Raw genomic sequence first — 25,041 nt, 5'->3', positions numbered from 1 at the left:
CAAGACATTTATAAATTGTCTGCATTATTGATTAAATTTTAAGATATTTGTTGGTTTTCCGTTTTTAGAAGCTGTTCTGCGAAGGCAAGAGCTGGGCATCATACAAGGCATTCTATCCAGCAAAACTGACAGTTGTGGTTTACAGAAATCAACAAAGGAGGGATTCCTGAACTATCAAATTTCCAAGCTATACACACAGTTATTATCTGTGGTGATCTTTATTGGTTCTGTTTGTTTACTTGGATGGAACATGTGTGAACTTTTATAGAACTTTGAAAGTCTATATATGTCTATCTATAAACAAAAATCAGCTATTGTATAATAAGATCAGATGTGCAAACAATGTCAAAGGGTTGTTAAATTAACAAATTGAAGGCAATTATGCTGAAAAAATATGAGAGTTCCCATGCAAATTTTGTCTGTATATCAACATGTGTCTGCCGATAATTGTCAAACTAGTAATACAAAACTTACCACAAGTATGTAAAAGCACTAAGTACCTGTGATCATTTTTAGTAAGATAGTGTAATTCTAAACAGTAGCAAATAGCTTGTTTAGTAAATGCATAAGGCCATTAATATGATTTCCGTTCGATTGTGTAATTAATAAATTGGTTGTTACTTGTTAATCCATGATAAATGTTTTATGGCTAGTACAAAACCAGCAATGTTAATTTAGTAAAAGGTAATACAATAACACCACTTTGTAATTTCATATACGTAAATATTCTTGAAATGTAGGTTGATGACAGTGTTTTAGTTTTACTTATTTGTAACTATTATTTTATGTGCAAATAAATGATGTGAAGTGTTTTGTATCTCCACACAATACCACATACCTTTTTTATATATGCAGTCTTCGAATTAGCCTTTAAGCCCGAAGCCCGAGTCGATTCTTGGGCCGGTCGGTCGATCCTAAATGATTATAAAATAGCCCGACCGGTCGATTAAATATTTGATCATCATATCAATAAAGTTACAATAAACAGCATCATTATCTGGTGCATTGTGCATACAATGCATTTCAAAATGAAACAGAATACCCTTACTGTATTACTTATTACTGTAATCACATGCATCTGTTTTTACTAATGAAAGTAGATTTTCTGATTGTTAATAACTATTTTGGTGTTCTTGGCCAAAACAGTCATAACAGTTATATTGACCTCTTCGGGCTATTGAACATGTGTTCGGGCTATTTAAAATTCCATCTGATTAGCCCGAAGGGCTATTTTGCTAAAATATTTAGCGTGAAGACTGTATATGTACTGTGTTATGTGTTATTTGAATGTTTAAATAAAAAAATATGGATGATATAACATGATGCATTTTAATATTTGCATTCAAATTGTAACTACCGGTATAGAGCTAAGTGTATGCAGTTTAGACTGTGATTTTAGAATTGCTACAAAATGGCTATTTTTTTAGCGGCGACAAAATTTAAACTATTCAACAATAGTTTGCGAAAGAAAATTAGAAACCTGCAAGATATCTGTATTTATTAAATATTTTAATTGCGAATCAAGTATGTTGTTATGCTGTTACACATTATTATACATTGATAATAAATAAGAAGACAACTAGTGGTGTTAACGTTTCCCAACAGTAGAAATCATTCTTCTGATGAAGTCAGTGATATACAGACGAAAGCTCCAGGTATGGCTTTTAATACGTAGTGTGTGTTATTTGACAGTCTAAAACTTATTGGATTAAAAAAAAATCCTGTCAAATTTGTCAATCAAAATTGATTTGACACATCACATGATTTTGATTATGTTAAATCAGTGTACTGTATGCTAAATGCAACTGCTTTAGCAAGCTGTCAAGTTGAATTGAGACATTTGATGAAACAAACTGTTTCCTGAGTAGGACCAGTACTTAGTGTCTATATGACTTACCATGACGTCGAAAGAGTACAAGACCTACTAAGTAGAACGAGAAATGTACTTCGACGTACAATTTTCACCGACCCTTGAGTGTTAGCCAATCAGAGGACACCTTACGTCTGTTGCCTTTAGAGATTTTTGACATTGAACATTATTGTTATTATTTATACCGAATTATGCGACTATCGACCGCTTACTCATAGATATTGTGCGTATTTATTAAACATTATTATTATTATAATTTATGCCAAATTATGCGACCTTGACCGCTAACTAATAGATATTGTGCGTATTTATTGACCTGGCGTGGCGGAATTAACCTCTGACTTATGCTAGTTATGGTTATCACAAAATACGACCAACGGGGAGTTTATAATAAATTATTTATCCCATTAATACTTGGTAACTGGTTACCGTTGGGAATATCCTACACAGTAATGCGCTGGACGGTCGTGATACTCCGCCCCGCATGATCATTTCATACACACAATATGCTAAATAATTTTAATAAGGTAACAATTGAATCTTCCTCAAATTTGTATATAATCTATTTCAATGCATTAAATACTTGAAACTTCTATGTGTTGTTTTTTTCCATTCTGATATTTTTATTCATTTTGTCCTCAACTAAAAAAGAGATTTTAAACATTTATTATGAATAAATCTGAAGGAAAAGCGGCTCAAGAGACTAGTGTTTTGATTGGCTGTTCAGAAAATGTGTACGTAGAAGTACAAACATGTATGTCGAAGTACAAATTGTACTTTGACGTACAAATATATACTTCGAAGTGTATTTTATATTCATGTCGACGTACAATTATTGTACTTCGACGTACATTTCTCTTTTTAACGTGTAGGTCTTCTTGACTTTCAACCCAAATGGTACGCCATATATGTCTTTAGGGTTATTTAAAGAATGCTCCCACTTAAAGGATCAATACAGAGACCTCCCAGTGACTAAGCCAGTTAGCAGACACCCCATCCACTATACCACAGACACCGAACCAGCTATAAATTCCTGTGGCTAGAAAAATAAAATAAAAAATAAGATGCTAGATCTTTAAGCTTGGAACATGTAACTCGTTTAAAGATTGATTTTTTTGGATGCATTACTCAATTATTGCAACAATTATCATATTTTGAACACAATCATGTCCATATATTTATTACAAATACATGGTTATCAAAAAAACTTAAAAAGCTTTTGCCCGTAAATTAGGTAGCACCTATAATCATATTATTTACATATATGGTAAACGAACATTAGAGGCTTATTATTCAAAATGTGCCTACCTCACTTGCCATCGTGTTTGTTGCAAAATGGAGCTGTATGTGTCCGTTTCTCGAAAATAAATTAACAAAATATCCCCGCGATGTTTAGTGCGTCAATATTTTACGTAGTCGTGAAAATAGCCTCTTTTAATCAATTCGTTCCTCCGCATTTCGTACCAAGCATGTTTTCAAAACTCAATAACAGAGACGTTTCTATGCCGAGTTGCAATAAAAAAAAATAATTTAAAAAATCCTTGAACATAATTATGCACAATAATATCAGTTGCCGGATAATTACAGAAATTTACACAGTAAGAAGCACTTTTACTCCTTTCATAATATCGCGAGGGATATGTTGTGCAAGTGACATCCGGTGCCACGCCCCCTGCAGAGAGGTACCCGGCTTGTGAGACGTTAGGATGACGGGACCATACTGCCAGGGATGGAGCTCGCGACCAATGAGATGGAAGCTGATGCCTGCTGGGACCGCCACTCCCTGACCACGCTCTCTTTCCTATGCAGACAGCGCAGTGACCAGACGTACAACCAGAGAATTCATTTGTGCACGAGGTAGTATAAGTGTATTGCTTTGTATTTGCCCCCAGGCCCAATTTATTGCTATTTACCCATTGCTATATGATTATTGGCCATACGTTAAGAACCCACAAGAGCTAACCGTTCGAATCACTTCAATGGTGTCAGAAGTGGGATAAGTGAAAATTGTGTTCGACGGTTAGGCAGTTCTTTATGCGAAAGTCGGAAGTTGAACGATGTCACGGTCAAGGACGTGTTTCCGTTACCCCTGATTGATGACTGTCTTGATACTCTAGCTGGCAGTGTCTGGTTCTCCAAGCTGGATGCGAACTCAGGCAAGTGAACATCGCGGAGCAGGACCGGAAGAAGACGGCGTTTGTCATCAAGTACGGTCTTTTCGAACATGTCAAGATGGGATTCGGACTCTGCAATGCCCCCGCGACCTATTCCCGGGTTATGAACCTGGTACTTCGAGGTCTCAATTGGGAGACCATGCTGGCTTTTCTCGATGATGTCGTCGTCCTAGGTAGCTCCTTTGCCAACAATCTGGCCAATATAAGGGAAGCCCTGGAAAGGTTCCGGCGGCACGGGTTGAGGCTAAAGGCCAAGAAGTGCGTCCTTTTCCAGCAGCAGGTGGAGTTCTTGGGCCGCCTGGTGAGCAGCAACGAGATCGCCATGACTGATACCGATATCAAAGTAGTTGTAGACTGGCCTGTGCACAGGAGCTCCAAAGATGTTGAGCGGTTTACTGGTCTGGCAAATTATCATAGAGTGTTCATTAAGAACTACTCGGACATAGCGGCACCATTGTATCGAGTCACGGGCAAGAACAACTTCAGATGGGAAGGTGAACAGCAGGAGGCGTTTGACGCATTAAAGGCGGCGTTAACGTCTCCCCCGGTGCTGGGCCTTCCAAACCAGATTGATGACTTTATCCTAGATACAGACGCGTCGGACGTCGCAATAGGCGCAGAGTTGATACAGCTTCAGCACGGTGAAGAACGGGTGACAGCCTACGGTAGCTTCGCCCTTACCAAAGAGCAGAGGCGGTATTGTACCACCAGAAAAGAGCTTCTGGCAGTAGTACGGTTCACGCGTCAATTCCGACATTACTTGTTAGGCAGACCTTTCGTTATCAGGACTGACCACTCAAGTTTAACATGGCTGTTGCGTTTTAAGGAGCCTCAGGGGCAGCTGGCGAGATGGATGGAAGAACTGTCTCAGTTTAACATGGTGCTGCAACACAGGGCAGGCCGGAAGCATGCGAATGCGGATGCTCTCTCTCGTATACCGGAAGGGGAGTGGTTCGATGCGGGATCATGCGAGATCCGGTCCGGAGATTTGCCATGTGGGGGATGCAAGCACTGCCAGCGAGCAGATCAGTGGAGCGCGTTCACTGAAGACGTCGATGATGCGGTTCCGTTGGCGCTACCTACAGTTCGCGACTTTGTCCGTCACATGAGGGTGTGTACCGACATGAGCACTGTAAGGGGCAACGGTGAGACTGGCCGCGTCGGCGATGATGAAGACGTGTTAACCGAAGGCGTCCAATACGCGGTTCCGTTAGCGCTACCTACAGTTCGCGAAGATGTCCGTCACATTGGGGTGTGCACCGACATGAGTACTGTAAGGGGCAACGGTGAGACTGGCGGCTTCGATAATGCGGTTCCGTTGGCGCTACCTACAGAAGATGTCCGTCACATTGGGGTGTGCACCGACATAAGCACTGTAAAGGGCAACGGTGAGACTGGCGGGGTCGGTTATGCAGTTCCGTTGGCACCGCCAACAGTGCGCGAAGTCGTCCGTGACATTGGGGTGTGCACCGACGTAAGCACTGGAGGGGGCAATGGTGAGACTGAGGATGTCAGTGACGAAGCAGCAGCATCCAAGGGAGACAACAGTGGCAAGCCGGATCCTGAGTCACAGAGGTATTGTCCGACTTTAGAAAACTTGTTTCTTAATTCGTGTCGGGTTGATGTGTTAACGGTTGATGGTGTTTTCCGGATATGTGCATGTGGTCCAGAACCGGAAGTGGAGGAGCCGGCTGGGTCAAATGAGTTTGAACCCAGCAGTTGGGGTTTCACGTGTGCCGACTTAATAGAGGCACAACTGCAGGATCCAGATCTTGGTTTCATTCTGCAGTGGTTCAACAAGGGGGTGGAACCCGGGGAAGCAGAACTGTTTGCGGCAAGCCCTGGAGCCAAGTTTTATTGGTTAAACAAGGGGCAATTAGCAGTGATAGACGGGGTGTTGTATCAAAATACCCTCGCATCAGAGGGAAAGCTGTTGGTAGTGCCAAGGTCGCTGAGAGAGGAGACCATCCGGTTGCATCATGACATACCTTCACCGGGTCACCAGGGTGTCAAGAGAACGAAGGAGAAGGTGAAGGATAAATTTGCCTGGTATGGTTTGAGCAAGGATGTTGCTGGGTATGTGGCTACCTGTGAGACCTGCAACCGGAACAAGAAGTCGGAGCGGAAGGGGAAAGGTCCTATGACTGAGTACCAGGCTGGAGCCCCAATGGAGAGGGTCCATTTAGATTTTTTAGGTCCATTGCCAAAGACGCGCCGAGGCAATGAGTATATACTCATGATGGTGGACCAGTTCACCAAGTGGGTCGAGTGTGTCCCGTTACCAACGCAGACGGCGGAGGAGACGGCTTATGCCGCGGTTGACCATTTCTTCTCGAGATTCGGTTTCCCCCTTCAGGTCTTTTCTGATCAGGGGCGTAATTTTGAGTCCAAGTTGTTTACAGAGTTATGCAGGGTTCTTGAAGTTCATAAGGCCCGTACCACACCGTATCGTCCGTCCGCCAACGGTCAGGTAGAGCGTTACAATCGAACGCTGATGGACGCTGTCCGGTGTTATATAGGTAAACACCAGAACCAGTGGGACCAGAACCTGCAGCAGATAGCGGGTGCATTGCGCGCATCCGTCAACCGTAGTACGGGTTTCACGGCCAACAGGCTGATGTTGGGCAGAGAGGTCAACACCCCTGCAAGTCTGATGTTTCCCCAAAAGGGGGAGCATTTCGAAGAGGACAATTATGCGCATCAGTTGGCACAAGACCTACAATCGGCCCATGAGTGTGCTAGGGGCAAACTCAAGGCCGCTACAAAACGCATGAAGCGAAATTATGATCTCCGATTGCTGGAGCGCACCTACGAGGTGGGCGATGCCGTGTATGTATTGGATACCGCCACCTTAAAAGGTAAATGTAAGAAGCTGTGCCCCCGGGAAGGGCCCAGGACTAGTGGTAAAAAAACTATCTAGTCTCATCTTCCAGGTAAAGCTCCGAAACGCGGTATTTGTGACGAACCACGATCGTTTGAAACCATGTCGCGACCGATTGCTACCCGCGTGGCTGCTAAAGGAAAGGGATTCGCCGGAGGCGGATTCTGGCGAGGAAGCCCCCGATGGGCAATTGTATTGCCTGTGCCAGAAACCCTGGCAAGGACGGTTCATGATCCAATGTGATCACTGTGACGAGTGGTACCATGGATCATGCGTAAATGTGACTGCAACAGAGGCTTTGGACATTCAAAAATACCGCTGTCCGAGGTGCTAATTTTTCAATAATAAACTGTTTTTATTTGTTTATTTTTATTTAATAATACTTTTTTAATAAATGAAGGCGACAAATGTGTCTGCTCCACTTACAGTGAATGTATATACCAGCTTGTAAGAGGATATTGGCCAGTCTAGTGTTTATCATTGAGATCTGTTTATATTGGCACTTCGAATGGAAAGTATATATTAAGTAATTAACGGCTATTTCTGACAAAGTCAGCTTGTGTTGGCAATATAACAAGTCGCCGAATGATTAAAAGCAGAAGGACATTGCGATGCACTATTAGAAATCTCTACACATTAAGCCTCATTCTGGAACTCTGCGAGTCATTTGACTACGCACTATTGGCTTATTGTGAAAAAGGGTCTTTTCACTTATAAATACTTTAAAGAAGTAGATATTCCATCACTCTGCAGCAGCTGTGCTTTCTTAACGAAAGTGTGGGAGTAAAATAGATGTACTCCAAGTTTTTGTCACCAAAAACTTCCAACATACAACACTTTCAAGTGGAGAATTAGCCGCATTTAGTGAATAATTTAGAAACATGATTAATTTAAATCACATGTAATAGCTTTGAAGTCGAAGTTGAGACCTGAAATCTGTCTGCATAGAGTGGACAACCACAGTAAACAACTTCCGTGCTTTCAGCATTTGGATTGCAGCTTTCTTGGAAAACGGGGTTTAATGCATGGCAAATAGGATTAGCCGGTGTGCACTGATTAGCCTGTGTTATGCGCGGCTGATCAGTGGACAACCACAGTAAACAACTTCCGTGCCTTCAGCATTTGGATTGCAACTTTCCGGGAAAACGGGGTTTAATGCATGGCATTTTTGTGTGCACTGATTAGCCTGTGGTATGCGCGGCTGATCAGTGGACGACAACAGTAAACAACTTCAGGGCCTTCAGCTGTGAACAGTTACACTAGAATTTCATTTAAAATCTTATCTGAATAATAATTACCACCACGTTGGGTGACATGCAATTTGGATTGTCTATTATTTCTAGGTCATTTTATTTTCTTCTTTTTTTTTATATATATAAGAACTTAAAACATGCGCGTGGCGTCTCATTTTATTCCTACGTCAAAAATTCGAGCCGCTATGGCCACACAAAAGACTAGGAATTGTTCAATTTTTTTTTATTGCTTGACTTCGTCATCGGTGTTGCAGAGTATTCACTTTCCAATGGACCGTCATATGCCCATTTCCTTTCAGCATGGACACTAGCTTTGAGATGGATGAGATTCTGCTTTTAAATGATGTGGATGGGTTGGGCCCTCGATCTAACCCAAGTTGGGCGGCACAGATGGACGACGAAGACAGGGCGGAACAGGAGGTTGTCGAGATGGACACTAGCGAGATCGTCCCGATCGCAGCCCTAGATGAGTCGTCTAGCTACGGGGACTCTGTCGGCATAGTCCTTACAGAGTTGCCCAAGAGACCTGCCGGCATAGTCCCGCAGGAGGTGTCCAGTGTGGGTGACGCAGCCCTAGAAGAGTCGTTTAGCTACGGGAACTCTGTCGGCATAGTCCTTACAGAGTTGCCCAAGAGACCTGCCGGCATAGTCCCGCAGGAGTTGTCCAGTTTTCAGAGTACGTCAGAAGAATCGTCTAGCTACGGGAACTCTGTCGGCATAGCCCTTACAGAGTTGCCGAAGAGACCTGCCGACATAGTCCCGCAGGAGTTGTCCAGTTTTCGGAATACGTCAGAAGAATCGTCTAGCTACGGGAACTCTGTCGGCATAGTCCTTACAGAGTTGCCCAAGAGACCTGACGGCATAGTCCCGCAGGAGTTGTCCAGTTTTCAGAGAACGTCAGAGGAATCGTCTAGCTACGGGAACTCTGTCGGCATAGCCCTTACATAGTTGCCCAAGAGACCTGCCGGCATAGTCCCGCAGGAGTTGTCCAGTTTTCGGAATACGTCAGAAGAATCGTCTAGCTACGGGAACTCTGTCGGCATAGTCCTTACAGAGTTGCCCAAGAGACCTGCCGGCATAGTCCTGCAGGAGTTGTCCAGTTTTCAGAGAACGTCAGAGGAATCGTCTAGCTACGGGAACTCTGTCGGCATAGTCCTTACAGAGTTGCCCAAGAGACCTGCCGGCATAGTCCCGCAGGAGTTGTCCAGTTTTCAGAGAACGTCAGAGGAATCGTCTAGCTACGGGAACCCTGTCGGCACAGTCCTTACAGGGTTTTCCAAGAGACCTGTCGGCATAGACCCACAGGGACCTTCCAGATTCGTAGAGTCGTTTAGCCATGGGAATCCTGTTGGCATAGCCCAACATGGATTGCCCAACTTTTCCACTTCCATAGCCCATCAGGGATCTTCCAGGTTTGTATCGTCTAGTCATGGGAATCCTGTTGGCATAGCCCAACATGGATTGCCCAACTTTTCACTGGTATAGTCCATCAGGGGTCTTCCAGGTTTGTATCGTCCGGCTATGGAAATCCTGCTGGCATTGCACCGAGGCCGAGCAGGGATTGCCCAGTTATGGGAGTAAATCGCAGCGAGTCGTCCGGTTACCGGTATCACATCGGTAACCACCAGGAGTCGTCCAGTTACCGGTTTCCAACCGCGGGTAACACCCAGAGGGACCAGCGTAGTAATAGCAACTCCTCGGTAAATCGCCCTAGCGGTGCGTACGGTTATAACGTCGCCCACAACTCCCGGGAAAAACGACAGCTAAGACATAATTCTAGTCATGAAAATCTAGGGAGGGATGGGGGATCTGGTAAACATTTAAGTGCTAGAAAACGTCATTCTCCAAAGGATGGGTCTGGGGATGAGGATGTAAGGTCCACCAAGATGACCAAGTCTGATTCGTGTCCAATACGTGGGTGCAGAGGGGATTTCTCGCTACGCCATACTTTAAGGTCACACCTTCCAGAAGTAATGAACCTTCGGGTACCAGTACATGATAATCTCACCCGTAGGAGGTTAGGTTTCCTTTTGGCTATGGGGGCCCGGGTTATTCGGGAGTGAACTACCTTGGTGGATTTAATGAGGATTTGTTCGACCATGGGTTACACTCTTCATGGGGCATCCGGAAACCCGTCCCAGATTGAGGCCGCTGGAGCTCTCGCACGGGCCTCTGGGGAAGAGGCAGTGGCCTTCCTTGATTTGCTACACTGGAGCATTCTGACCAAATTGTGGGCCCTTCTTCCAGTTAATGAGCAGGAATGTTTTAGATCCACATATGCACTTTCTCTTGAGGAAAGGGAGTCTAGGTGGCCGGAGGCTGTAGACAGCCATTGTCACCTAGACAGGTGGTCACGGAGAGTGAACGTCAACCTGGATATTAACATCTGGAATAGTATGGCCCGTATGTCCCCTTTGTTGGATATTGAGACCAATTTGAGAGCCGTTGTCACTAATTTCTGTGACCCTTCCACTTATCCTAATAACTCTCTACTTGAGACCCTATATGGCGTCCGTTGTTTTTCAACGATTAGCTTGCACCCTAAGGGAGCCTCGAAGTATACGGACGCCGACATTCAGAAATTCTGTATGTTACTGGAAAGGCCAGAGGTAGTTGGTTTCGGGGAAGTCGGGCTCGACCACTCAGTGCCTTATGCAGAGTGGCTGGGGCAAGCAATCTTACTTAAAAGAGTCTTTAGTTTTCTTAAAGAACGCCATGTTCTGGTCCTACACTGTAGGGGGGCAGATGGGGAAATACATGGAAAAGAGGTACACATGTGCCTCTTGTCCATCATGCTCGGAGTAGTGAGTCCAGAGCAGCGTATTCACTAACATTGTTTCCAAGGAGACATGGAGGTTCTACGTACCTTCTTGAATTCTTTTCCCAACACTTACGTGGGATATACACACAATGTGGACGATTTGTCTGAAGATGCGGCAATGGCACTTCGATTAGTCCCGTCCGACCGTCTGCTTATTGAGACAGATGCCCCGTATTTTGGTGGCCCCACCATTGGGAATACGTCATCCCCAATGGTGGTTGGGTGGGCAGCCAAACATGTAGGTCGGTTTAGAGGCGAGAGCACCAAAAGTGTGCTAAGGGCCACAGTGGCTAACACTCGGGCACTCTATCGTTTGAATTGGTAAGGGGGCGTTAGTTTCTTTTATTTGTTTTTAACAGATTGTTGTTGCATTCCATTTATTTTCTGTCTGTGGACAGTACCATTAGTGTAATGTAGGTAGGGGGTGATAGTTTCTTTTGTTTTCTTGTACGGATTGTTGTTGCATTCCATTTCTTTTAAATTCCTTGGTGTACGGGTCTATGCCATTTTTCTGTATAAAATTGAAAGTTAAATTTTCCGCATGTTGCATTTTTCAGTAGTGAGAGGATTGTTCATTCCAGTCCGCATTCCAATTTTCTTCCATTATGTTTTTTTTTGTTTATTTTTCCGGGAATTTTCCGCATGTTGCATTAGTCCGACACCACGAACCTGTTTTCCTATAAATGCTTTTGGTTTTTTCAAAGTACATAACATTGATCTAGCAAGGTGGCAACTTGTGGGTGATCTCTCAATGCCAAATAACCCACTTGTAGTGTGTGATGATGGGGCGCTAGTGATGATGACAGTCTTTGAAGTTTAGCTGGTAAATGTGATGATGATTTTTTAATGATTTTGGCGGTGGTGGATGTAGTAGGTTGTGATGATGGTGGTGCTAGTGATGAGACTGGCCTGCGAAGTTTGCGCAGGCTGATTGGTGTTCAAGTGTCCACATTCATAACTTCTTGTTTTTGCAGGTTTATTTGCTTTGTTTACCCGGTGCAAGTTCACTGTAGTTGACTTATTTTTAAGACACTGTCACAGGATATAAGCCTGGGCTGTGAGTGTGGGAGTGTTGTTTTATTTTAGGGCTTAGGCCATTTATCCCATTAGCCCTTTATTGGCCTCGCCCACCAGTCCATTATTCTTTTGTCTTTTGGTTCTTTTTATTTTTTCTTGTTTAATATACCTTCTCTATTTTTTTTTAATAATTCAGATATTTTCTGTAATGCAAAATTTGACTGGTAGGATGTAGGTGCACGTTGGCCACTGTAAGGCGGTGGTTGTGGAACTGACACTCATACCTCGGCTTCCCCTCTTTGTGTACATCATTTGTGTACTTTTATCATTTTTTTTGTCTGATTGTTTAGTATATCTATTTATTCATGTTTCCCTGATTGGGAGTGGATATGCTGAAGTTGGTATTGCCACCCGGAAATAAATAGAGAATAAGTAAAGATCATTATAATTTTGTTATTAGATATTAAAAAAATACATTATTTATATATTAACATTTATATTATTTCTCTTTTCGTGCCTGGACCGAGGGTGTGTTTTCACCCAAGTGTAACACGCTTAAGGTCGTAAATAGGTACGCGTAGCCTCGCTAAATACTGGCGGGTAGTTGGCGGCAGGGCGAGAGATTCAGGCAGTAATAAGTTGCATCTAGTGTAGTCTAACGGTGAGCTCTTTCAGCCCACTATTACTGGTAGATCTCTGAAAATCCGGACTTGTGGGCATGTCACTTTTGTCGGAAACTGTTGCATACTACTCCCTTTGGTGTTATTATTATTAAAATATTAATAATATTTATGTTGTTATTTACAGCCACCGCTATGGCGATTGACATAACTGGGCGTAACCCTGCACCCTCCAGTCTCCAGTACATTATGTCAGTGTTTCTTTTCTGTAGCGTGTTTTGCTGTCTATCCAGGCCTCTGTAATGGCCAATTTCAATGCTGTAGCTGTTTGCAGCCGAAGGCTGTTAATTGCTCCACTTTGTAGATTAACTGGCAGGGCGAGCCCATTTATTCCAGAGTCCCTTTTTCCTTGTTTTTGTAATATTCCTGATTTCGTCTATGCACGAGTCGCCCACTACAGTACACTATAAATCAAAATAACACTGTTTGCATAAGTATTATAGATATTCTTGTCCGGGAACATAATAATAACAATAATTTATATAGATGTTAAAATGTCTATAACAAAAAAACAATAATCTGTATGCATAAGTATTATAAATATTCTTGTCCGGGAACAATTTAATGTTTGCATCTGTCATACTAAGGGTTTGATGTGTTAGCATGTTTAAAGATGACTAGGTATTGTCGTCGGAATCCTACTGGAATAGTCCAGCAGGGTTTGTCCAGTTTTTGTGGACAGAAGTTTTCTTTTTTTTTGTACTTGTTGTTCATTATTTATTAAGTTCCCATTTTCTTGTGTTAAGGCCGCCTTGCAAGTGTGTTTGATTAGTCTTTAGTGTTGCGTTGGGCGCAGTCTAGTTACCTCCTTCACTAAAGTTCAGGATGTATAATGTTGCACAGGTAAATACCTCATCAATAGTGCAGATAGAAATAATGATACATTACAGTGTAAATTACTACTAATAATACGAATAGAGTAGATGAATAACGCATACAAGTAGAGTAGAATAAAAGATAGATAAAGAATAACACATACAGGTAGAATAGGATAAGAGATAAATAAACAAGTAAATAAGTACATATACCAATATACTCAGACCGGTGTTGGACATGGCCGACTGTTGTTTTAAAGGGTTGATCCGTGACCACCTGTCTAGGGTTGGGGCCCCAAATCTGCATGTTGCGGCGTGCCCGTAGTATTGATACACTTAGGTTGTTCCGACTTTGGGGAGTCTGGGCACTGTCGTAGTTCCGCTAAGTCGCTGCGTCTAGGCGTACATCGCTTGGCAAAGGCGCCCTCCTTGCTTACGAAAGGGGCATTGGAGTCCGAGAGATAGTCAATATACTTCCTTGGAGTGCATGGGACGGCTTGGGCGCAGTGGCTTTAGAGTACGTTGCATGGCAAAGGTGCCCTCCTTGCTTACAAAAGGGGCATTGGGGTCCGAGAGATAGTCAATATACTTCCTCGGGTGCGACGGGACGTCTGTGTCGGACTGACTATGACATTCGGTGGGACGATTCCTTGGTGAGTAGGGGTCGTCCCAAAAAGAGAAAAGTGAGGGGAGTGTTGTGCCAGTGACATCCGGTTCCACGCCCCCCTGCAGAGAGGTACCCGGCTTGTGAGACGTTAGGATGACGGGACCATGCTGCCAGGGATGGAGTTCGCGACCAATCAGATGGAAGCTGATGCCTGCTGGGACCGCCACTCCCTGACCACGCTCTCTTTCCTATGCAGACAGCGCAGTGACCAGACGTACAACCAGAGAATTCATTTGTGCACTAGGTAGTATAAGTGTATTGCTTTGTATTTGCCCCCAGGCCCAATTTATTGCTATTTACCCATTGCTATATGATTATTGGCCATACGTTAAGAACCCACAAGAGCTAACCGTTCGAATCACTTCAGATATGACTGAAGATCGCAGAGGTCCCATATCCGCGGAAAGGGCTTTTAATGAATGGGAAAGGTCGTATCAGTTTTATAATAACACTCCGAACATGGAAACATTGTTCACCAACGTCATGAAGTAGTTATCAATTTGCTGAGCTTGTATCTGGTCCAACGATAGAAATATACGGAACCGAACAGAACGGAAATTGCCATTCGCTTATTTTCGTAAAAAAACAACAACGTATAATGCCACCTCCGCGGTGTCAAATATCATTATGGGCATATGTCATATTGTAAACACGCATTATGTTACCAAAGACGATAATAGGTATAATTATATAGTATAAATAAATAAAATAAAAAAATAAATAAATAAATGTATGGTTAATATACGTACAGATGTTGGTCCATAGTAGCCTAAATGTGTATCATATTTAATCAAGTAATAATGATTTCGTAATTTTTGTTACATGTTCCAACGCTTTTCAGACGAAAAAGCAAACCGAAAGACTTGATGGTAATCTCGCGAAACATATTAAAAGATAGTTCAACATAATAATGGATTGTTAATACAATACTTGTATGTAGCCAACGGAACATAGGTAGATGCATATTAAAATCTGTATTAATATGTATAATATGTCCAAGTAGAGCTGCGAGCCGACATACATGCAAAACTAGCTACTATTATAATATTACAATATATAACCGATGAAATATAAATATGTACCGCCTGAGATTCATAGAACGCGTAGTAGTTAATACTCGCACAAGTTTCATCAAGTGTTTTAATGATTATATGGGCAAGGCAAAACACAGCACTGCTACCTCCATCGGACCTAATAAGAGTGGAACAATACATTAATGTCCTTTAAAACTTCGAAACAAAATGTCACTACAAGAAGAATCTCATCAAAGTGAACACATAGTTTCTTAACATGTATGCTATATACGCACGTGTATGTGTTTGTTCTTGATTTATAGCATGTAGAAATTCACGAGGCGTATATAAATGTATGTTCCCTAACCCCGACTGACTCTGCTCTAAACTGTATTTCTTATTCCAGTTTAAATGTATGTTTCCTAACCCCGACTGACCCTGCTCTAAACTTTATTTCTTTTTCCAGTTTAAATGTGTGATCATGTTCCCTAACCAATACTGACTCTGCTCTAAAATTTATTTCTTATTCCAGTTTAAATGTGCGATCATGTCTGCTACTTTTGATCATATTCGCTAAAGTAATGTTTACCAATACAGAAAGAAATGTCAAATATTGGGAAGAGTTCTGTAATCATATTCGCTAAAGTAATGTTTATCAATACGGAAATAAATACTAAATATTTGGAAGAGTTCTGTAATCATAATATACACTTTCAACGAAAAAATGGAAACACTAGTGGAATCTTACACTTAACTTAAACTGGTCAACAAGAATGACCGAAATCGTTTCATAAATGCTATTGCCATTGAGCGGAGGAATGAGATATGTTCTGGTGGTTTAAACCTTAGGCTACCGTACACAAAAACGCTGCCACCGCATTGGCCATAAGCTCGCCATAGGCGCAACCGTTTATAACGAGAAACCAATCAACGGAATGCAATTGTGTTGCCGTAGAGTCTCCAGTGATCCAAGATCCATTTCTGTGCGGTTGCGCGGAAATCAAGCGTGTTTGCTTCCGTCGGTACGTGTATCGTTGCGTTATAACGCGTTGCTGTTGAAAAGACGTCATTAAGACGAACCTGGAGTTTTACTTCGAAGTACGTCCCTTAACGTTGGGCGCTCATGGTGCTCGACAAAGACTGCTGTCCGGTTAGTCCAGTGGTCCATACAAATCCCCGCTCACGGTCAATGCAAGTTTGGTTTGTAGTCATCATTAAGTGCATTTCGGCAAAAATAAAACTTGAGTAGCTGAAAAGTGCAGCTGTAATTAAAACTAAGTTCCAAATGTCACTAATCGGGACCTTACAAAATGCAGCGTCCGGCGCGGAAGGCCCTAATAAATCTCGAAAGGCGCAAACATACATTCTTGGTTTTCCCGTTGCGTCTTAATGCTTTCTAGCCATGATCCAACGGTGTAATATATACAATCACAATCGAATTATCAATAGCGTAAGATGAACACCAAGGGAAGACACTTTGTTTTTCAGTTGCAGGCGTTAAAAGCCCAAGTTGTATAAGAAGTTTTATCTGACACCAAATTGATGTGAACTATACTTATAAATTAAGGTTTCTAAAAGTATATCAGTATCCTTAACGTGAACAAGCGGGTATCATAACTATCACCAAATACAACAACTGACAAAATTTATGTCAGTTACATTCTTTTAGCAAAAGAAGTTCGGTTATGATCGAACAATTGTTAAATGTGTCAATATTCGTACAGTCCATCGGTTTGGACGTACTTTTTGTGCATATGCAGAGGGATAAAAATAAACTGTAAACCGGTGTTTCAAGCAGTTAATGCCAACATCCAATCAGCGAAATCATATTGTCTTTAAACAAACTTATTTTAAAAGTCTTTTTTAAAGATTGTTTACGAACATTTGAATTGAATGTTTCACTATGTTCCTAAATGCATGTATATAATGAATATCAGAGGTCGGGCCACAAAAATGCAACATGATGCTATTATTAACAGTACCCGAGTTACTTAATATTTTTAAGTAGTACCTGAGCAGATAACGACCAATTGAGCTTTATTATAGGGTAAGTAAATTGATATACATTTGCCATCATGCACCACATCATGCGGGGCCAGTAACGAATTCATCGTACCGAGTACCATTCATTTTCAAGCAAAACCTAATAGCCGTACAGATTATAATGTATATAAAGACGTCATTTTGACTTTTTGATTACTTCCACAAGGTCATGTTACTGAATGCATATGAAAAGCGACTGGCCTAATATAGAAACAAAACATGTACATGTGACCTGCCTTTGCCAATGAAAACAACCAGTATAATTTAAATCATCAGATACTTTTGATATCCAGTCAGAAACGTTTAATGACGTTACGGAGAATAACACGATCACGTAATAAAAAAGGGTATAGGTAACGTTTGTCATGTCGTTACGTTGATGCTTGAGAAAAAAATGGATATCGGTAAAATTAATTTATCACACGGCTTCTTTCTGACCTCGCACGGCGTGGTTTCTCATTAAAAGCCGTGTAACTAATACTCGATTATTCTATAAATGACCGGGGGTATCTTGCATTAACAATAACAGTATATATGTGCACAATTAGAAAGGTATGGAAGAAGAGAAAGCCCCCGCAATAATGTGGCACCACTGACTGGTTAAACCGTCAAATAATTCAAGAATGTATTTGTTAATTTGCTCTATCCTGTTTCAAAGCAATTAATTGTCAACAGTTTTAAATGTTCTTTAGTGCAACTGTTCAAATGTGGCATTAAACGAGCGTGCATCCATTGGGTTTCAACTACAGCTGACTGTTGCCTGAAATTAAATATCCTACACCCTTTTATATAAAACCCCCGCTCTATCCCGTAACATGGAACTATGTCACCGCGCCTGGTGTCCTACTCGACCCCTACAACCCTGTACTGGGTGACTCAAGCCTCTCCGCGCTCTCGTCGCGCTGGTCAGACGTACAACTCAAAGCATGTTTCAAATGGAATCTCCCAGTTTTCAACGTCGAACCGTTGCAGCCCGGCGCAGGCGGCTCGCATTGCGACAGCGATGTATGCTGAGTGTGAGTCCGGGAGGCATCGCCGTCTGTTGCGCGTCCAGGCGTGAGGACCGTTCCGAGAACTTCTGAAGGGACGACAGAACCATCGTGCTCGTCCGGCAGCCCCTAACGCGCCGCCGGAACTAGATGAGCCGCACTTCTGTGTGCACCTGTCATACACAAATCACCTTCTTAATTTAATGTACTTGACTGACAACGCATGGACTAACAGTTATAAAAGAACTCAATCTTAGATGTAAGACTTGGTCTCATCTCAATGTGACCTGTTCACAGATAGATGAGACGGCAAATAAAACGATGTTAGTTAAATTAAATTAATTAATTAAATTCAGATTCGCAAATTTTCGTTTTTGTTATGATATGTGTGAGAAAACAGTAACACTGAACACATTTACCATGCTCTAAAATATCCATTTTATACATCTTTTAACGATTTAAAACCTGAAAATTATAAAGCGTTGCAACGCGAAACGATTGAATTACCAGTATTTGGAGAGTTCTGTTGTTGTCGTTATATTTTGTGATACTACGAGGATTGCTTATATAAAGTATAAAATTCATCACTTATTGTATGAGCACGGATGACCGAGTGGTCTAATCGAAAGACTTTTACTTGAGCTTTATAGATCCAACGTTTACATTTATCAATATAAAGCATATAATGACACACTTCAATTCATGCCAAAATCTGTGAAAAGGTCCTTTTAAACAAACGAAATAACGCTAGTGACAAATAACCAAATAGCGCTTCGTTTTTGGATTATCATCAATTAATTTAGATAAACCATTAAAGCGTGTGTAACGCGTTTTGTTAATAAATTGGTAAACTTATTTATTACTAACATATGTTATAAAGTACACTAAAAAGTTTAAAGCTTGAATTGCACAGTGGTATCAATTTAGATGTGTGCAACCAAACGACGCGGGTCCGAAATCCGGATTAATTATAAAAAGAAATATAAATATCATAGTTTGTTTTCTAATTAAGTGACATGTTTATTCAACAATAAATTGTAATTATATAACGGCATTTAAAATAGTATAGTTTTGTTTTTAAATAGAATGAAATGTTGTTATTTGTATCATTAAACAACGAACACATGTGAGCAAACCCATTAAACACTCAAATGGGTACAGAGCTACGGGAATTATATTCGAATTATATTCTTTTTACCTTTCAAACTAATTTCCGATCAGTTATTTTTTTAGAAAAAGGTTACGAACAGCATTTAGAGAATATTTTTAGGAGTGAAGCAGATATGAGCCTCGCGCTGGGAAAACGGGGCTTAAGATACTTGTGCACCTGTATTTCTAGGAAATAAACGTTAAGTATGTAGGAGTGGAGCAGATATGAGCCTCTCTCCAGGAAAACGGGGCTTATACATGTGCGCACCTGCACGTCTAGGAAATAAACGTAAAGTATGTAGGAGTGGAGCAGATATGAGCCTCTCTCCAGGAAAATGGGGTTTATACATGTGCGCACCTGCACGTCTAGGATATAAACGTTAAGTATGTAGGGGCAGAGCAGATATGAACCTCGCTCCAGAAAAACGGGGTTTAATACAAGTGCGCACCTGCACGTCTAGGAAATAAACGTTAAGTATGCAGGAGTGGAGCAGATATGAGCCTCGTTTTGGGAAAACGGGGCTTGATACATGTGTGCACCTGCACGTCTATGAAATAAACGTTGAATATGCAGGAGTGGAGCAGATATGAGCCTCGCTCCGGGAAAACGGGGCTTAATACATGTGCGCACCTTCACGTGCTAATCTGGGAAAACGTTACGTAATGCTTAAATAAAAATCGCTGAAGTTTTACGATTCTAGTAGTTGTAATTCGGAAATCAGTAAAAACTGTTTTTTTCCGGGTATTGCATGTGGTAAAGGTAAAATAACATGCATCCTCGTGATTATTTATTGTGATTTAAACTTAAGAGACCTCAGAGCGTGTGTCGATGTGTGGATATTGATTTGGCACGAATGCATACCATAGTAAAACGCTGTTTGCATCGTGGCACTAGTTCTACTTAAGATCTTTGAAAGTTTTCAATATCTTTGTGCGACACAAGTACTGAATTTAGAAAGATATAATATCTACAATAATATTCATCAAACACGATGTTATTTTTAAAGTTGTTAAAGGGTGAAACTGATCACCTCTTGAAGAAATATGAAAATTAAATGTCGGCGCTTATGACAGTATTGGTAATAATCTGTGTCTGAAATGCATGGCCTGTATTCATCAACACATTCTAAGGCTTCAGAATCAATACTCGACTTTAAACCAGGACAAATATGCCCAGCGTTTGAATATATACATGCTACCAATGTTTGTTAATGTTCTTTACCGAATGTTATTCGTGAAGAGTGAAGCAGATACAGGCAAATATGAGCAATTATTAGATGTTCCAAGTAAAATAATATTCTTTATTCTTAGGCTTAATTCAAAGAATTGCTCAGTGACTACGGGCTTAGGAGAGACGGTATTGGGTACTTGACTCCTCGTTCAGGAAGCAGAAAAGTATATTTATAAACTGTATGTACACGTTATTTAATATACCACTGCGTTTGTTTTATTGCAAATTGACTACATTTATAAACATGGTACTATTTATCAACGTTTCCAGAAGCTGATGTCCAATCTATGTGTTACAATTTCAATATAATCAAATACACTTGATAACAGGAATGTCGTAAAGCGACGAAGTATTGTGGATATAACTTTAGTTTCATTTGCTTAGCCAAAACACGTGTGTGAAGTTAGCCTATTTAGCCTATTTAGCCTATTTAGCCTATTTAGTACATAGGTTGAAACAAACATCCTATTTAGCCTATTTAGCCAATTTATAAGCCTCTTCAGCCTTTTTAGCCTATTTTAGCCTGTTTAGCCTATTTAGTAAATAGGTTGAAACATACATCCAATTTAGCCTACTTAGCCTATTTAACAGCTTTTTCAGCCTATTTAGCCGATTTTAGCCTAGTAAGCCTATTTAACAGCCTTTTCAGCCTATTTAGCCTATTTAGTACATTAGTTGACACAAATATCCTATTTAGCCTATTTAGCCAATTTAACAGCCTATTCAGCATTTTTAGCCTATTTTAGCCTATTTAGCCTATTTAGTAAATAGGTTGAAACATACATCCTATGTAGCCTATTTAGCCTATTTATCAGCATTTTCAGCCTATATAGCCTATTTAGCCTATTTTAGCCTTTTTAGCCTATGTAATAGCCTTTTCAGCCTATCTAGCCTATTTAGCCTATTCAGTACATAGGTTGAAACAAACATCCTATTTAGCCTATTTAGCCAATTTAACAGCCTCTTCAGCCTTTTTAGCCTATTTTAGCCTATTTAGCCTATTTAGTAAATAGGTTGAAACATACATCCAATTTAGCCTATTTAGCCTATTTAACAGCTTTTTCAGCCTATTTAGCCGATTTTAGCCTATTAAGTCTATTTAACAGCCTTTTCAGCCTATTTAGCCTATTTAGTACATTAGTTGACACAAACATCCTATTTAGCCTATTTAGCCAATTTAACAGCCTATTCAGCATTTTTAGCCTATTTAAGCCTATTTAGCCTATTTAGTAAATAGGTTGAAACATACATCCTATTTAGCCTATTTAACAGCTTTTTCAGCCTATTTAGCCGATTTTAGCCTATAAAGCCTATTTAACAGCCTTTTCAGCCTATTTAGCCTATTTAGTACATTAGTTGACACAAACATCCTATTTAGCCTATTTAGCCAATTTAACAGCCTATTCAGCATTTTTAGCCTATTTTAGCCTATTTAGCCTATTTAGTAAATAGGTTGAAAAATACATCCTATGTAGCCTATTTAGCCTATTTATCAGCATTTTCAGCCTATATAGCCTATTTAGCCTATTTTAGCCTATTTAGCCTATGTAATAGCCTTTTCAGCCTATTTAGCCTATTTAGCCTATTTAGTACATAGGTTGAAACATACATCCTATTTAGCAAATTTAGCCTATTTAACAGCATTTTCAGCCTATTTAGCCTATTAAGTACATAGTTAACAGCATTTCCACTCTATTTACCCTATTTAGCCTATTTAGTACATAGGTTGAAACATGCATCCTATTAAGCCGATTTAGCCTATTTAACAGCCCATTTAACCTATTTAGTATATAGGTTGAAACATACATACTTTTAGCCTATTTAACAGCATTTTCAGCCTATTTAGCCTTTTAGCCTATTTAGTACATAGGTTGAAGCATACATCCTATTTAGCCTATTTAGCCTATTTAACACCAATTTCAGCCTATTTAGCCTATAACGTACATAGTTAACAGCATTTTCAGCCTATTTAGCATATTTAGCTTATTTAGGTTGAAACATGCATCCTATTTAGCCGATTTAGCCTATTTAACAGCCTATTTAGCCTATTTAGTATAAATGTTGAAACATACATGCTATTTAGCCTATTTAGCATATTTAACAGCCTTTTCAGCCTATTTGAAAAGTTTAGAACATAGGTTGAAACAAACATCGTATTAAGCCTGTTTAGCCTATTGAACAGCCTTTTCAGCCTATTTAGCCATAGCTTGAAACATACATCTTATTTAGCCTATTTATCCTATTTAACATCCTTTTCAGCCTATTTAGAAAGTGTAGTACAAATGTTGAAACATACGGTACATCCTAATTAGCCTATTTAGCCTATTTAATAGCATTTTCAGCCTATTTAGCCTATTTAATACATAGGTTGAAACATACAACGAACAAGAGTTATCCCCCGGAAGAGACCTAGTGCACGCTGACCAGCCGTCGACTGCCCATCGGGCTGAACTAGTTTCGGCCGGGAATTTTAATTAGGATCGGCCCCGTGCATGCAGCCTATTTAGCCTTCATCTCGTATGCGTCATTTCCCAGTGAGCGGGTATGCCCCTTTAAGGGCCCCTTTCGGACGAACAAGAGTTATCCCCCGGAAGAGACCTAGTGCACGCTGACCAGCCGTCGACTGCCTGTCGGGCTGACCTAGTTTCGGCCGGGACATTTTAATTAGGATCGGAGGCAGGTGCAACCTATTTAGCGTATTACGCGACATTTTTGCCTGTGAGCGGGTATGCCCCTTTAAGGGCCCCTTTCGGACGAACAAGAGTTATCCCCCGGAAGAGCCCTAGTGCACGCTGACCAGCCGTCGACTGCCCATCGGGCTGAACTAGTTTCGGCCGGGACTTTTAATTAGGATCGGCCCCGTGAATGCAGCCTATTTAGCCTTCATCTCGTATGCGTCATTTCCCAGTGAGCGGGTATGCCCCTTTAAGGGCCCCTTTCGGACGAACAAGAGTTATCCCCCGGAAGAGACCTAGTGCACGCTGACCAGCCGTCGACTGCCTGTCGGGCTGACCTAGTTTCGGCCGGGACTTTTAATTAGGATCGGAGCCAGGTGCAACCTATTTAGCGTATTACGCGACATTTTTGCCTGTGAGCGGGTATGCCTCTTTAAGGGCCCCTTTCGGACGAACAAGAGTTATCCCCCGGAAGAGACCTAGTGCACGCTGACCAGCTGTCGACTGCCCATCGGGCTGAACTAGTTTCGGCCGGGACTTTTAATTAGGATCGGCCCCGTGCATGCAGCCTATTTAGCCTTCATCTCGTATGCGTCATTTCCCAGTGAGCGGGTATGCCCCTTTAAGGGCCCCTTTCGGACGAACAAGAGTTATCCCCCGGAAGAGACCTAGTGCACGCTGACCAGCCGTCGACTGCCTGTCGGGCTGACCTAGTTTCGGCCGGGACTTTTAATTAGGATCGGAGCCAGGTGCAACCTATTTAGCGTATTACGCGACATTTTTGCCTGTGAGCGGGTATGCCCCTTTAAGGGCCCCTTTCGGACGAACAAGAGTTATCCCCCGGAAGAGGCCTAGTGCACGCTGACCAGCCGTCGACTGCCCATCGGGCTGAACTAGTTTCGGCCGGGACTTTTAATTAGGATCGGCCCCGTGCATGCAGCCTATTTAGCCTTCATCTCGTATGCGTCATTTCCCAGTGAGCGGGTATGCCCCTTTAATGGCTTCTTTCGGACGAACAAGAGTTATCCCCCGGAAGAGACCTAGTGCACGCTGACCAGCCGTCGACTGCCTGTCGGGCTGACCTAGTTTCGGCCGGGACTTTTAATTAGGATCGGAGCCAGGTGCAACCTATTTAGCGTATAACGCGACATTTTTGACTGTGAGCGGGTATGCCCCTTTAAGGGCCCCTTTCGGACGAACAAGAGTTATCCCCCGGAAGAGACCTAGTGCACGCTGACCAGCCGTCGACTGCCTGTCGGGCTGACCTAGTTTCGGCCGGAACTTTTAATTAGGATCGGAGCCAGGTGCAACCTATTTAGCGTATTACGCGACATTTTTGCCTGTGAGCGGGTATGCCCCTTAAAGGGCCCCTTTCGGACGAACAAGAGTTATCCCCCGGAAGAGACCTAGTGCACGCTCACCAGCCGTCGACTGCCTGTCGGGCTGACCTAGTTTCGACCGGGACTTTTAATTAGGATCGGAGCCAGGTGCAACCTATTTAGCGTATTACGCGACATTTTTGCCTGTGAGCGGGTGTGCCCCTTTAAGGGCCCCTTTCGGACGAACAAGAGTTATCCCCCGGAAGAGACCTAGTGCACGCTGACCAGCCGTCGACTGCCCATCGGGCTGAACTAGTTTCGGCCGGGACTTTTAATTAGGATCGGCCCCGTGCATGCAGCCTATTTAGCCTTCATCTCGTATGCGTCATTTCCCAGTGAGCGGGTATGCCCCTTTAAGGGCCCCTTTCGGACGAACAAGAGTTA

At 41.9% G+C, this 25,041-nt stretch overlaps 1 protein-coding gene across 1 annotated transcript; it reads left to right on the top strand.

The window, feature by feature from the left end:
- The first annotated feature begins 3,599 nt into the window (after positions 1 to 3,599).
- LOC127840330 (uncharacterized) lies at positions 3,600 to 9,126 on the top strand. Its single transcript, XM_052368735.1, has 5 exons — positions 3,600 to 3,727; positions 3,988 to 5,189; positions 5,379 to 6,873; positions 8,478 to 8,670; positions 9,052 to 9,126. The coding sequence occupies exons 1-5, from the start codon at positions 3,600 to 3,602 to the stop codon at positions 9,124 to 9,126; spliced, it is 3,093 nt and encodes a 1,030-aa protein (XP_052224695.1).
- The last annotated feature ends 15,915 nt before the right edge of the window (positions 9,127 to 25,041 follow it).

This window comes from Dreissena polymorpha, chromosome 8, assembly GCF_020536995.1.
Source record: "Dreissena polymorpha isolate Duluth1 chromosome 8, UMN_Dpol_1.0, whole genome shotgun sequence".
NCBI lineage: Eukaryota > Metazoa > Mollusca > Bivalvia > Myida > Dreissenidae > Dreissena > Dreissena polymorpha.
This window is presented reverse-complemented; position numbering and strand designations above follow the sequence as displayed.

Coding starts and splice junctions, on each gene's coding strand:
- LOC127840330 (XM_052368735.1), top strand. CDS start 3,600: ATGGAGCTCGCGACCAATGAGATGGAAGCTGATGCCTGCTGGGACCGC. Junction 5,190..5,378: donor GAGCACTGTAAGGGGCAACG/GTGAGACTGGCC, acceptor CGCTACCTACAG/AAGATGTCCGTCACATTGGG. Junction 6,874..8,477: donor TACGAGGTGGGCGATGCCGT/GTATGTATTGGA, acceptor ATTTCCTTTCAG/CATGGACACTAGCTTTGAGA.